Here is a 15,922-nt window from a genome sequence, read left to right on the forward strand (position 1 = left end):
CTAGAATATAAGATTGGTTTACAGAAAATTTGACCACAGAAAGTACAAATCAGTAGAGATCAATTACAAACTCCTAATGATTTTAAAAATTGCTGGAAGATACTAACTGGCTATGGCCCATAATTGGGTTAATTACTCAAGAACTAAGTAATTTATTTAAAACCTTATAAGGCAATAAGGACTTAAATAGTTCAAAAATATTATCAGCTGAGGCTGAGAGAGAATTGGCTCTAGTAGAAAAGAAACTACAGGATGCACACGTAGATCACTTAGATCCAAAGCTGGATTGTTTTTAGTTATTTTACCTTCTACTCATTCTCCCACAGGAATTCTTATGCAGAGAGAGGTGAATATCTCAGAATGGTAATATTTAGCACATAAACAGTAAAAAATTAAAGACCCATGTAGAAAAAGGTATCTGAATTGATTCTGAAAAGAAAAATGAGTCTTCATCAATTAGCAGGAATAGATCCAGCAGAAATTGTGGTACCTTTTACTTTTACTAAAGCTGAAATTGCCTCATTATGGCATAAAATGAACACTGGCAAAGAGCTTGCAGTAATATTTTTGGGAGAGATTAACAACAAATATCCTCAAAGCAAGAGACTTCAATTTATATAAAAAATTAATTGGGTTCTCCCTTATATAGTAAAAGAGACATCAATTTCTGGAGCGCCTACATTTTATATTGACACAAATAAATCAGGAAAGGCAGGTTATAAGTCAGGAAAAATGAGTGAAATGGCTCAAATCCCTTATGATTCAGTTCAAATATCAGAGCTGTATGCCATTCTTACGGTATTATTAGATTTTCCTGAATCTCTTAATACAGTTACTGACTCTCAGTATGCAAAAAGACCTGTTTTACACATTGAAATCACTGAACTACTCCAGATGATTCAGAATTAACTTTGCTATTTATTCAACTACAACAAATAATACGAAATAAAAATCATCCATTGTATATACAACACATATCAGATACCATACAAGTCTACCAGACCCTCTTGCACAAGGTAATGATGAAATTGATCATCTATTAATAGGAAATGTGCTAGAAGCCTCAGAATTTCATAAGTTACACCATGTTAACAGCAAAGATTTGAAGAAAGATTTTTCTATCACTTGGCAATATGCCTGCAAAATTATAAGGAAATGGCCTTTTTGTTCTTTGTATAACCAAACTTCATTGCCTGTAGGAAGTAACCCAGAATGTATCCAAAGAAATGGAATTTGGCAAATGGATGTTTCATTTTGCAGAGTTTGGAAAATTAAAGTATGTGCACCCATACCATAGAAATTTATTCAGGGTTTCAATGGGCTTTAAGTTCTGAAAAGGCTGATTCTGTGTTTACACATTTATTAGAAGTTATGGCTATTATGAGGATAACTGTACAAATTAAGACGACAGTGCTCCAGCATACGTCTCTAGTAAAATGAGAGGTTTTTTTTGTATATTACAACATAAAGCATATTACAAGTATAACACACAATCCTATAGGACACGCAGTTATAGAAAGATTTAATTGCACATTAAGAAGACATGCTTAATAAATAGAAAGGGGTACTAAAGACCCCAGAGATAGATTTCATAGTGTTTTATTAACTTTAAATCCTTTAAATGCTAATGAAAAAGAAACAACAGCTGCAGAGAGACATTGGAAAGTGTGTGTGGGGGAACTGCTGAATTAAATCAACCTGTATATTTTAAAGATGTGTTGACCTCAGAATGGAAACCTGGAGTGTTATGTTGGGGAAGAGCTTTTGTCTTTTGTTGCCACAGAAAAAAGCTGTGGATAGCATCAAAATTAATAAAGATTAGATTGAACAGGAGAGATCTCCTGAATGAGGGGCGATAGTTCATCAGACAGCTTAATCATTCAATCCAAACTAACTTACAAAGACTAACAAATGCCTTTCATTTGATCAGGCATGAAAAATAAAAATAATAATATTTTTGAATGATAATTTGCCAAAGGCCACACTTGCCTTACTGGCATGAAAAGAAAAATGGGTTTTCTTAAACCATGATGTGTCTTGATTCCATGTTAGAGTGTTAGACTGTAGATTGCCAAGTGGCCTATGCCATTTTAGATATAATCTTAGTTTTCTGGTTAAATAAAACAGATTTATTTAGTTTGATATTAAAAACATAGGTAAGAGATTTAAATTTTTTAAAGTAAATTCAAAAGGTTACTACAGTTCAAACTTGTTTCCTAAATCTCTAAAAGCTAGAGTAATTTGGAGCCAAGATAAAGTATTTGAGCAAGGTGGTGGTAGCCTATGCCTTTAATCCCAGCAGAAACATGTGGATCTCTATAAATTAGCTGTTTGCTAAATTCTAGAGTTACAGTGAACAAGATAGTGATGGCACAATGTAATCCCATCACCCAGGGACAAATCTCAAATTCAGCTCCTAATTGGTATGTTTGCACACTAGAGAAATCACATGCCATATGTATAGATTATTATAAAAGCCCTCTACAGGGTCACTAGAAGGGCAGCTAATAGCCAAGCTGTGGTTCACACCTTTAATCCCAACACTTGGGAGGCAGAGGCAGGCACATAATTACAGTGATATAAATTCAAAAGCCAATCATAAAAGGCAGGCTGAAATTCAAAGCGAATGTCCTTTGTGAGCTATAAATAAACAAACCTAAATTCACATTGAAAGAGAAAGGGAAATATTGGAGTATTTATCCACACATACTAAGATATATTTAGCTTCAACATTTCAAAAAAATTAATTTCAATTGAAAGATAACACTTTCTCTGTTGCCAAAAAACATTTGCCCTAGGAAAGGTCTAACCTGCCAAAAAGGAACCTTCCAGAGTTAGAGCTGAGGCAGGGTTTTGCTTTTATATTTCCAGGACAACAAAAGCATCCAACTAGGGAATCTGGAGACCACTGGAAAAAAAATTAAACATCTGAAGAAAAAGAACAAATCATCAAGAGAAAATGTCTCAAGAAAGAGTAAATTGGCCAAGTGGTTTCCCCTACCTCCAGCTTGTCTCTGCTGCCCTCTACAGATATAAATGGCAAATGATCTTTATGTGGTCCCAATTCAATTAAAAATTAAAGCTGGCTTTATAGTTAGAATATGGCTCTCTCCTTATCCAAACCCACCTAAGCCTGCTAAAAGAAAATCCACAATCTCTGTCTCACATCAGAAGAGCCACCTGGTATGGGACAGCAAAAAACAAAAACATAAGGGACTGTTTTATTGCCACTAATCTAATCATCATTTGGTTTTCACTTGACTCTTTAAAACTTTTCCTAATGTATAAATATAATATACCTTATCTTAAGGTATAAGTATAAATGTTGCAGGATATTTGATCATACTGTGAATCCTGAGATTATGTTGTTTACTGAAAAAAAGAAAAACTGTTTCTACTTGTGGTGTGGCTCAGCCCTAGCACACACCTTTAATCCAAGAGCTTTCTGCTTGAATATTGCAAACAGGATGAAATAAAGTCAACCACAGGTCAAGAGGTGGAGCAAGCAACCAGTTGACAGGGAGTGAACATAGGAAAAAAACAGAGCGTAAGAGGAATTCAGGAGGATGGATAGAGTGATGCATATCAAGTAAAAGGGAGGGACATTCAGTTTGAGGGCTTTAAGAAATTGTTCATTTTTACCTTATGTGCATTGGTGTTTTGTCGGTGTGAGGGTGTTGGATCTTGGAGTTACAGACAGCTGTGAGCTGACACGTGGGTACTGGAAATTGAGCCCAGGTCCTCTAGAAGAGTAGCTAGTGCTGTTAACCACTGAGCCATCTCTCCAGACCCAATCTGAGGGTTTTTTTGAGACAGCCTGGGGAAGAAAAATTCCTTCTTTTGGGACATTGGCTGAGGAGAAAGGTCACTGGGGTGCTCTCTCTGCCTCTCTGAGCTAGCAGGTTTTCACCCCAGCATCTGGCTCCTGAATCTGATTGGTAAAATTGAATGTTTGAGATTTTGTTAAAAACAACAGGGAGCCTGTGCTCCCCAAGCAATATTTGGGGGGGAGCGTGGAGGGCAAGAAATGATGTCAATTTTTTTTATATAAATGTAAATCTTCCATAGTAGGATTTTTTTTCTTTCTTCCTTAGAAGACTATATTTTTAACTATGTGGGTATATGTACATGATTGCAGTGCTCTCAGGAGAGGATGTTACTCCCTGAATCTGGACTTACAGAGGGTTGAAAGACATCCATTATAGGTGCTGTGAACCCAACTTGGGTCCTCTGCAAGAATAGTGTGTATTCTTAACCACTGAACCATCTCTGCAGGCCCCGGCAGCAGGATCTTTACCATAGCAGTTGTTCACATGTGGGGTGAAACCCTTTCGTAGGGGTCACATATCAAACACTTGTTTATCAGATATTTACATTATGATTGATTAGAGTATTACAGTTATGAAGTAGCAACAAAATAGTTTTATGGATAGAGGTCACCACAACATGAAAAACTGTATTAGAGGGTTGCAGCATTAGGAAGATTGAGATCCACTGTTATCTACAATGAGATACTGACTGATCATGAAGGGACTGATTTCCTCCAGTGCTGTGATAGGCGTTTCTTGTCCAGTATTAAGATAATTGCCAGAACTTATAAATAACTTGTGCTTTTACAAAAAGTCATGCATTAACAGTCTGTTGACTTTGTCAGTGATAATACGGCAGCTGTCAGTTGTACACTACTTTGCAGATACTAAGAAACAATATTTTTAAATTCTCTTCCAATGTAGAGTTGGCATTTTGACAAGTGAGAAAACAACTGCTTTTCAAAAGCTGTTCCAAAGGATATTTTGAAAAATGATATTTAAAAGTATTTCCATCATGGCATGTTTTCTGTTTGATTTATTTATTTTGCTAGGGTCTCTGTGTGGTTCTGGCTGCTCTGAAACTGACTATGTAGAGTATAGTGGCCCCAAACTAGTTGCAATCCTCCTGTCTCCACTTCTGTAGTGCTGGGATTATAGCTGAAGTCATTTTTTTCTTTTCAACAAGTATATCACCTGGCATGTTGACATCACATTTGTAATCCTGTAATCTGTGAGACTTCAAGGTCAGCATGGGTTTCATAGTGAGACCCTGTCTCAATAAAACCCCAAACTCAAAACATACATATCATTACTTCCTAAAAGCTCATCTATACCTGTATGAAAATAGCCTTATGTAAATCTAGATAATGGTAATTTTTCAGTGAGTACATTTAAAGTTGGGATGTAGCTCTGCAGGCTGGAGGCCTCAGTAGAATTCTCAGCTCCAGAGCAGGGTATGGTGGCTTACTTGGTTTCCCTATAAAGGTCAGTGTGTCACAGGCCTTGAGGTTATAGAAACATTGACAAGTGGGCCCCAAAGGATGAACGTTAGGGTACTTTTTCTTTGAGTCACAGATTCTCTGTGTAGTCCTGAATTCACTTTGTAGATCAGGCTGGCCTTGAACTCAGAGCTCTGTCTGTCTCTGCCTCTTGAGTGCTGGGATTAAAGGCATGCACCACCAAGAAGAGCTAAAAATAAATTAAAAAACAAAACAAAACTGGCTGGTAGGAGAGGGCATCAAATTCCTTGGAACTGGAGTTACAGCTGGTTGTTAGTGGCCATGTGGATGGGGAGAATTGGTTGTGCATCCTCAGCAAGAACAGCCAGTGCTCTGGGTGGCTGAGGCATCTCTCCAGGCCCCTACATTCTTAATATTGGCATGTAAATAATGTGGTGCTTCACCTCCTGAAGTCAGTTGGTATAGGTAGAGCTTATTTGGCAAATAATTACAGGATTCCCAGTGAGTCTGAATTTCAGAAGAACAATGAATAATTAAGCTGGGCATGGTGCCACATGCCTTTGATCCCAGCATGCAGAGAGGCAGAGGCAGATGGATCACTGTGAGTTTGAGGCCAGCCTGGTCTAAAAAGGGTTTCCAGATCAGCCAAGTCTACACAGAAAAACCCTGTCTCAAACAAACAAACAACCAACCCACCAATGAATAATCATTTAAAAGTGTAAGCCCAGTGGTTAGTTCATAGGTACACTAATACTAAAACCCAACTCACCATATGTCTGAAACTCATATTGAACTGAATGAATGCCTTTTTTCTCTGGCAACCCTATTTATTGAAAGATGGATAATCCAGAGAAACTGAGGGTGTAGTTCAGTGGCAAAGCACTTCCTAACATGCACAAGGTCCTAGATTCAATCCCTAGATTTGTCAAAAAGAGATAATAAAATGTCCAAAATAGCTGTACGGTAATAACTGTATGGTAAAGATGAGGTAGTTCTACATCTTTACTCTAGTTGATCCCTGAACAGTTAGAAAACTTTCCAGCAAAGCCCTAGAATTGAGCTAGCTTGTGACCAGATCCTGAACTATTTTTAGGCTGAGGTTTTCCAGGGATTGGTTGGGGGGTGGGGGAAGAGTCATATTTAAAATTGTGGATTAAACTATATACTTAAAGAGGGGAGAAGAGGGTATGTCTTATGTGTTGACACAGTTAAAGGCCACTTTAGACGAGTCATTAGGCCTCTCTCCCTTACCCTACGCAAACAAGGCAGGAATAAATAATGGCTTATTAATTCAAAGGAGCCAGAGGGCCCTTTTAAAATGTCTAGTTGAGTATGTCAAGCAAAGGAACTGAGATGAGAAATAACCTAGCAATAATTGCACAAAACTTTTATTATTTTTGTCAGGGAGAGACAGGGTTTTCCTGTGTAGTTCTGGCTGTCCTAGAACTTGCTCTGTAGACCAGGTTGGCCTCAAACTCACAGATCTGCTTGCCTCTGCTGGGACTAAAGGTGTGAGCCACCACTGCCCAGCTGTTGGTGCTTTGAGACAAGGTCTCCTGTAGCCCAGGCTCATCTTGAACTCCTGATTCTCCTACCTCTACTTCCTTGGATTACATGCATGCACTCCAGTGTTCACAGGATAAAATTTAAAAAAAGAAAGAAAGCATATATTTTCCTGTTTGAGGTAATATATTCCATTAGAATTCTCATTTTTAAATTTGGTGACTTTCTAGTAAGTTTAGAATGTTATAATATGAACTTTCAAACAAACTACTTGCCAAAAGACATAATTTTGCTTGATAGGTGAATATCTTCCATGTTCAGCCCACCTTTATCTCAAGAATTTCTTTAGTCCATCGTTCATGAATGGTTGTATTCAACCAGTCCTGTGCCATGTCTGGTCCGAGGATGTAATGCCTGCTAAATGGAAAGGGCAAACCCGACACCTGCCTATTTCAGGAGTTAATTGCCACTAATGACAGGGGATAGTTTCTTGGAAAAGCACTACATTGAAAAGGGGACTTTCAATTGTACCTGGTAAAATTCCAGTGCTCTTACCCAGTTTCCTCACTGAGGTCATCTTGGGGACTCCCGCACTAGCACTATCGAAAGGCAGTGAGCTACTTCTGGCCTGTACTGTGGCTGCTGGTTAACAGCTGTGCATCCTCAGGGCTCCACACTCAAGACCTTTGGCCTCACCACTACCAATGAAATAAGATACTGCTATGTTCTCAGAATGTTTCTTGTGGCTTGCAAATGCATCTGGAACCAATGGACAGAGAACTTTCTCAATTTGGATTTTGGCAATTTTCTTCTCACTTTTTTTGGGGGTGTGTGGGGAGAGATGAGGGGATTGTTAGTGTTAGAGGTTGAACCCAGGGCTTGAAGCATGCTAAAAGCATGTGCTCTACTACAGAGCCACAATATCAGCCCCTACCCCTTCCCAATACCAAGTGCCCTATCAGCCTAAACAATTCTTTTTTTTTTTTTAATGGATAAGTTGAGGGTGAATTAGAAAACTGAATTACGGAATAGAAGGGTGGTGATAAATTTTTGGAGGGGACAGGTGCACTAACAAAAAACCCACAGACAACCTCCTTCCAGAGGTCTGGTCCAATCTCGGGTTCCCTCACTTGGACCGGGACTGGGCACCCCAAGAGGCAACGAGCAGCGCCGGGCGAGCCGCTGGCCCCCTCCAGGGAAGGAGGGGTGAGCCGGCAGCCGGGCCGCCACCACCACCGTGATTGTTACGCGCGTCCAACTTCACAGAGTGCGGCGCGCCGGGGGCGCACCGAGGCCGCCGTCCAGCGCCAACCGCGGCTGGGCGCGGGCAGCAGCCGCTGCGAGCCGCCGCCCGCCGTCTCCCGACAGCCGTCCGTGGGGGAGGGGCGGCTGGCGCCCGCGCTCTCCGGCCCGGCGGCCGGCGGAAGGGCCCCGCACCGCGGAAGCGCGACCGCAGCTGGGGGCGGGGGTGGTGGTGGTGGCGGGGCGGGGGCGGGGGGGGGGGGGGGAGGGGGGGGGGGGTCAGCTGCTGGAGGAGGCGGAGGAGGGGCGGAGCCTCAGGGGGAAGGGGAGGGAGGGAAGCGACCGTGAGGAAGCCGTGAACGCCGCCGACCGTCTGCACGCCTCGCTCCGTCTGCCATGGCTGGCTGAGGAAGCCTCCGGCTCGCCGCGGCGCGCGGGGAGGGACGGGAGGGGAGCGGCGGCCGGGCGTGCGGCCGAGGGAGGGGCGGCGGCGCGAGCTGCGGCGGCGGCGGTTCCAGCATGAAGAGGAGAACTGGCCTGGGGGGCAGCATGAGGTCAGTGGTGGGCTTCTTGTCCCAGCGGGGCTTGCATGGGGACCCCCTGCTCACTCAGGACTTTCAGAGGAGACGCCTGCGGGGCTGCAGAAACCTCTACAAGAAGGACCTTCTCGGCCACTTCGGCTGTGTCAATGCCATTGAATTCTCCAACAATGGAGGCCAGTGGCTGGTCTCAGGTAAATCAACCCACTTCCTTCCCCTCCCCACGCCTCCCGGGCCCCTTCCAGCTGCCCCTTGCCCTTCCCCGCCATCCTCCTGCTGCCCTGTGTCCCCACCCCCCGCCCTTCCCAACCCCTTCCCAGCGGTGGGAAGATTTGGTGTGAAATTAATACCATTGCAGGGGGAGGGAGGGAGGGAGGGGGAGGGAAGGAGGAAGGAGAAGGAGAGGATGTCTTCTATAAAGAAAAAAAAAAAAAAAAAAGACCTAAAATGGTTGACAGGTCTTTAATGCGCTTTATCTCAAGTGCAAAGTGGTCCCTCCAGATGTCTGCCCTACCAGTGTGGGTCGGGGATGGGGGCGAGGCTGCGGCTTGACTAAGTTGGATGGCAAACTCTTCCTTTGCGTAGTTTAAAAGGTGCGGGGGCCGCTTGGTGGGGGGGCGTCTCGCAGCGGGGAAGAGGCCGAGGCGCGCCAGAGGCCCGGGGGGAAGCTCGAGCCCCCCCTCGTCTTGGGCGTCTTGGAGAAAAGGGGCCTCGGAGCCGGAGGCCGGCGTTGACAGGGTGGGACACCGAGGGGCCAGCGGGGTCGGGCGGGTGGTGACGGGCGGCCGAGCGGCGTCCCCTCCCCCCCTCCCCGGGCTCTCTCCGGGCCCAGTCCCATCTCCCTTCAAGCACTGGTAGCCTCTTCCGCGTCTTGTTCTTATTATGGTTCCGAGGGCTCCGGAGACCGGGGTGGGGGGCGGGGGGGACACCAGCTTGAACTTGGATGCGCTGCTCCAGAAGCAGGGGTTCGGGACGACCCCCCGAGAGACTTGCCGGCGGGAGGTGGGCCCCATCACCTCCCTTCCTCCGCGGCTCCTGTTGCAGGGGCTGCTGGCCTCCTCCGCCCCCCTCCCTCCCCACGGGCCTACTTGCCTCCAGGGTCCCCTCGCTGGGGTGGGGAAAGTGGTGCAATCGAGGCCGGGGCTCCGGCCGGGCGGTGTAGGCCTTACTCTCCCGGGGCTCCTAGCGACAGGCAGCTGAATCGATAGCCTATTGCTCCGGGGGAGGCCCGGGCCGGAGCGGCGGCGGCGGCGCCTGCGTACGCCGCGGTCGGGGGTCCCTGGCGGCCGCCCGCTCCTCCCCGGGGTCGTGGCCCCGGGTGAGGGCGGGTGCGGCTGGGCTCTCGCCTGGGAAGGGGCGGCTCCCAGGAACCCCGCTGCGCTGCGAAGGGCCTAGACCAGTTCGGGCGTTCCTGCTTGCCTCCTTCCTGCACTCCTTTTCCTACGCTGGGAAGGTTGAAGGGGAGCCCAGCCCTGGACGTGGCGCTCGACTTCATCCAGGTGGATGTCCGAATGGCTTTCTAATTTGCGCCATTGGGCAGCTTTCCAGAAACTTCGGCTTTTATGGCAAAGCATCTGTCTTCCTCGCAAGTAACAGGCGGAAGTGACACCATGAGTATGGTCCAGTTTGTGGGTAGCTGAGATAAAGAGGTCTGTGATTATTTCAGGACAAACCGGGGGTTTCTCCAGAACTGACCCCCCCCCCCTTTTCACACCAGATCATTTTCCCCTGGCATACAGTTTGGACCCTAGATGACTGTCCCCCTTCCCCAAAGAAACCTGATAGACTACTTCAAGGCAGCCCCTGCATTAAAAAAAAAAAAAAAAACTTCCTTCCACACACCACGGCATAGAATTTTATCTAATAAATTCCAAGTACAAAAATGGAGAAAGACCCCTTCTTTGAAGGCTGTTTCTGTTTGTAATACAACTCTCTCCTGAGAGGGTCTCCCAGACAGTCTGTACCTAGGGAATGAGTGAGGATACCCTTACAATGAGTTGATAAATCATAACTGATCACACATTGCCCCAGCCTAACACACTTTAGGGGTAAACTTGAGATATAATGTGCATACCGTAAACTTCTCCCATTTAAAGTTAAAGCATTTTACTTTTTTGTTGTTGTTTTGAGACAGGGTTTCTCTGTGTAGTCCTGCCTGCCCTGTAGACTAGGCTGACCTCGAACTGGGAGATCCCCGACTCTGCTCCGATTAAAGATGTGCTCCAGCATGACCCTGTACATTTTACACAGCCCAAAGGCAGAGAAGTAATAGTTAATACATTAAAAAAAAGAAAAAACAAAAACAAAACATCAGAAGGGCCACTGAGCAGTATGTACTTCCAGCATGCATTTTGTGATCCTTACCTTAAGGATCATTTTTTGTTTTGGTCCCAGGGTCTTGCTCTGTAACCCACCTCTATATCTGTATCTTAGTTGAACACACCATGATCTCTAGTCTTGGCCAGTTCATTTCTTTTTGGTTTTTGTTTGAGAGTGAGTCTAGTTCAGGTGGGCCTGAGCTCAGCATGCCGCCAAGGATGACCTTGAACTCCTAACCCTGCTATCTCTACCTCTCTAGAGCTGAGTTTATATTGCTTTATTTCTTTTTATTTTTAGGGGACAGGGTCTCACCCTGTTCTCCCAGGCTGTGGTAGAACTCACACTGAAGTTCGGGTTGGCCCCAGGTGCCTTAGCCTCCAGAGTGCTAGGACAAGTGTGAGCCATCATGCCCCAGGGTCTTACTTTCAGTTTATGCTGAGGAAAAGGGCTGGTTGCATAGGACAGATTCTGGTTTTAGGTAGTCTGTTCCTTCTCTAGCCTTGATTTATCCATCTCCAGTAGTCAGTACTTCCTGGGTTCCAGCCCAGCAGCCCTCCTCCAACACTCCTAGTTCTGTTCCTGTTTGTTTGTTTGTTTGTTTGCGTTTTTATCAACTCCTGCTTTTGCTCTTAGTTCTTTTAGCAGTCAGTTCTATTGGCCCTTCCAGTTTGGGTCAGCTATTGTTTATTCCCAGGACACAAGTTTTGGTTAAAAGCAACTCACCTTGCATTATGAGAACAGCTTGTATTAACACAGAATTCTTCCTGCTTCGTTTGACAAGGAAGCCCCCTTGGAGATTCATAAGACACTGTAACTTGTTAAAGCTAATTAAAAAAATAAGTTTTCCCTTGAGAAGTCCTTCAGTGATCTTTCCAGGTTTAAAATGATTTGAGGTGTCATATTTACGTGCTTTTTTCCTTTGATTTATTGAAATAGGGTCTCAGCCCAGGCTAGTATGGAACAACTCAGTATGTAGCTGAGGTTGACCTGGGAACTCCTTGATCCTCCCCCTTCCACCTCGAAGGTGCTGGGATCCCTCACCTGACCCCTTTGTAATTTGTTCCTACCTGTCACAGTCCCTTACTATTAACAATTACCACGTGAGGGGGTAATCACATGCTAGCAAGAGCCTAATGTATCTGTGGCCTGTAAGGTGGGACTCTGGGATGGGATGGTAATTAGAGTTCTTTTGTGCATTTTGTTGTTTTTTGTGTCTTGTTTTGGATTGGTGAAAGCCCCTATGAGAAGTGATACCTCTGACAGAGTATCTGTAGTTGTTTGTTTTCATTTGCTAGTAGTTTGGCCAGGCCCACAGTTTGCAACTAATACACAGGATTTGATAGAATTATTTAAGACCTAGGACAGAAATATTTGTGTGGTTTCTATGGCCATATAAAGGGTTATTGCTTAAGGATATATCACTCTCCTTATCGTTAATCTGTCTTCCAGGTTACAGTGAGGCTTGCAAGTATAAATGTAACTTCGAGGGTATCAGAATAAAAAAAAAAATGTTCAGCTATGACACAAGGGAGAGGATGATTGATACTTTAAATTATTTGACACTTAATGTTTTTTAAAGTTTTATTTGTTCTATGTGTATAGTTGGCTTATGTGCATGTATGTCTGTGTACCGTATCTATGTCTGGTGCTCTCAGAGCCCCTCAAATTGGAGTTAGAGATGGTTGTGAGCCACCACGTGGTGCTGCTGTTCCCTGGAACCATGTTCCCTGGAAGAGCAGCTATTGCTCTTAACTGCCGAGACATCTCTCTAGTCTTACTTGACACTTACCATTGTGAAAAGTGACCATGGTGGCACACACTTGAAGTCTCATCCACTTGGGAGGTTAAAGTAGGAGACCAAAAGTGGACAGTGCGGGTTATTTAGCAAGAGCCTTTACTTAGAAAAGAAAAGAAAAGGAAAAAAAAAAAAAAGGCTTAGTAGTAGGTATGTATAGAGTGATTAGCCTAGTTTTCAGGGCTCTCTGTTCAGTTCTAGTCTGGAATATACACACGTTTGAACTTCTGATCCTCCTGTCGCCACCTCCCCAGTGCTTCAGCCATGACCGGTTTTAAGGAAAATTAAAATATTTTCATCAAAAAAGTTACTTTTATGTTTATTATCAATCAGGAAACAGCAATGCAATGATGCCATGCAAGCAGTGTGGTATTATGTCATGACATGTACCTAAAATCATTGCTAGGCCACTTGAACCTGTGACTTCACAGTATTGAGTTCTGTGCTGCTGTTTTCTGGCCTGCAGTGGGAATACCAGGGCCTACCCAAAGGGTTGTTATGAGACTTCCATTATGCAAAGTATATGTAGGCTGCTGAACACAATGCAAACATTGGATAGTAAAACCTGTTTGTTTTCTTAACTTTTTGGTATTTATGGTGTCACCCATAGTTGCCAATTTGTTCTAACACTGCAAATTAGGCAGACAGTATGGTTTTATGACTTCGTTGTTGTCATGCTGGGGATTGAACTCAAGCTGTGGGCAAACACCTAATATAGGGTGATATGTGATTTGAAGTTAGAAGTCTTAGCAGTCATAGCTCATATGAATTTAGGTAAATTACTTCAACATTCATTCATAAAATAAGGGTACTAGATTGCCCTAACTACAAGACAGATGGTAATAAACCGTCAGTGAAATTGCTATGCATGAGAGAGCTGAGGCTAGGGATGTAGTTCAGTTGACAGAGGGCTTGTCTAGCATGTGCAAAGCCCTGGGCCCGATCACCAGCACCACATAAACCTGGCACTGGACAAAGCTGTCAGCATGGTTCATGCCTGTGAGCCTAGTGCTTGAGAAGTAAAAGGCAGGAGGATCAGAAATTTAAGGCCATCCTTGGCCATACAGTGAAATCGAGGCCAGCCTAGGCTCGTGTTTCCAAAGGAAAAAAAGCAAACTTATAAAAGAGCAAACAATAGGAAAAAGAAAAAACTAAAGAGGTAATGAAAATGTACATACTGGAACTGGGAATATAGTTCAGTGGTAAACCACTTGCCCAGCAGGCATGAAACCCTAAGTTCAAGCTCCACAACTGCGAGTAAACTATACCAGCGTGCAACCACATACATAAAAGCCAACTCCGGGATAATCCCTACATCTATGTAGTACTCTCACCTTACGAATATCATTAGGATTGCTTGCAAGAAACACTTAGTCCTTGAATAATAATGATATATACATAAATATATACATACACACATATAAAACTAATAAAGCATAAACTAGACTTTTAAAAAGTAGGGTTTATACAGCTAGGGAGATGGCTCAGTGGTTAAAAGCACTGGCTGTTCATGCAAAAAACGCGGGTTTAGTTTCTAGCACTCACATGGTTACTTAGAATCATCCATAACTCTTTGGATGTGTGAGTAGCCTTTAAGTCAAATATCTTTGAGATTTGTTTGGAAGGCCAATCAGAAAATAGCTCTGTATGTATCTGACATGGATTATAAAATTGGCTTCTTAAATATTTTATTTAGTTTGCATGTATGAGTGTTTTGCTGCATGTGTGTGTCTGCATCACTTTTGCCTGGTGCCCAGAGGCCAGAAGAGGGAGTCAGATCTCCTGAACTGGAGGTACAGATGGTTGGAGCCGCCTGTGGGTGCTGGGAAATAAACACAGCCTTCTGGAAAGCCAGCCAGTGCTCTTAACTGCTGAGCCACCCCTCCAGCACCTCTTATATTTTATAAGTGTAAAGGTTTGTATAAGCAGAATCTTAGCAGTTGAAAAAGGAGTTTCTGCTCTTTGGTAATGAGAATTTGTTGTAATCTCTCTCCTTCATTGAGGTCTGAGGCATTGGACTTTGTAGAGCTAGTGGGTTAGGAGCCCATATGTAATAAATTTTATATTTCAGTGAGATTATTATCTCATTCTGGTGTTTATGACTAAGTGTTAAGAAAAGTACTTTTAGAAGCTTTTCAGGTTCCAAGTGGAGAGCTGTGAATGAGGAGAGACATTTAGTTGTTTGGTCATGTTTTATAAAGGGAGATAGCCATTTAGTCTGCTCCATATACATGAACTGCCAACATCATTGGTTACAGGAGTCTGTAGTTATGTAGAGAGTCTGAGATTTTCCACTCTTGCTAACTTAGCTGCCTTTGACAAGTCATTTATTGATCCTGTCTCTCTCCTCATCCATGTAGTAAGGTCAGCAGTATCCCGGGGTTGGGATGAAGACTGAATGAGCTGACCCCAGGGGCTTAGTCCTGGCTCTTGTATAGAGGTCCTATTGCTGCTACAGTTGCTGTTTCATTTGAACCTCACAGATGAGCAAAAACAAAGACCTGCTCAAGTATCAGCTCTCTAAGTGGGTTTCTTTGCCAGTGTAGTCTCTGTAGTTTCATAGTTGTTTGTGTTAAATTGGTAGTGCCCCATAAGGGGAGATTTTGCAGGATAGAGTTGGGCAGTCTCTCCAGCTGAGTCTCCAGTGTGAGGCTGAGCTATAGATCTTACTTTGGACAGTCTTTGTTTCCTTCCTAGAATATTAGTCAAGAAGAGGAATTTGTTTTTCATTCTTAAGGCTGGTTTTATGAAGTCCAGGTAGGCTTTGAACTCACTATGTAGCCGAGAATGACCTTGCATTTATGACCGTCCTTTTAACCTTCTAAGTGTCGGGATTATAGACTTAGGCCACCACACATGGCTCAGGAGGAAGATGCCTGTCAAAATTATGTTACATAGCTTTCTTTTCAATTCCGAATTCCCTTTCAAGTCTATCTAAATTCTAGTTGTATCACTTGACCTCACTACCTAGTTTGAAGCCCTGAGGATTGTCTTTCTCATTGTTGGGTAACTTGACTGAGTTTGATGGCTTGGTTAAAAATACTTTAAGAGTTATTTTGTACACGTGTGTTCATGTGTGCATGTGCAAGCATGATGCTTGAGTTTGGTTCCCAAAATGTGTATCAGGGTCAGAGGGCAATTTTTGTGGAGTTGGTTTTCTCCTTCCACCTCTGTATGGGTCGCAGGGATTGAACTCATGTCTCCAGGCTTGTACAGCAAGTGCCTTTACCCACTGAGTCATTTTTTTTTTTTTTT

General features: G+C 43.7%; 1 protein-coding gene across 1 annotated transcript in view; it reads left to right on the plus strand.

Annotated features, from left to right (window-relative positions):
* Nucleotides 1–8,352: 8,352 nt before the first annotated feature.
* The window catches only part of Dcaf5 (DDB1 and CUL4 associated factor 5), a 71,455-nt gene continuing 63,885 nt past the window's right edge, over nt 8,353–15,922 (plus strand). The window contains exons 1-2 of the mRNA XM_055595309.1: nt 8,353–8,875; nt 9,740–10,142. Of these exons, the coding sequence (XP_055451284.1) occupies nt 8,534–8,875; nt 9,740–10,142 (745 nt within the window). The 5' untranslated portion in view covers nt 8,353–8,533. The remainder of the gene's footprint in view (nt 8,876–9,739; nt 10,143–15,922) is intronic.

This window comes from Psammomys obesus, unplaced genomic scaffold (genome assembly GCF_907164565.1).
Source record: "Psammomys obesus unplaced genomic scaffold, mPsaObe1.curated_primary_1811, whole genome shotgun sequence".
In the NCBI taxonomy this organism is placed as follows: Eukaryota; Metazoa; Chordata; class Mammalia; order Rodentia; family Muridae; genus Psammomys; species Psammomys obesus.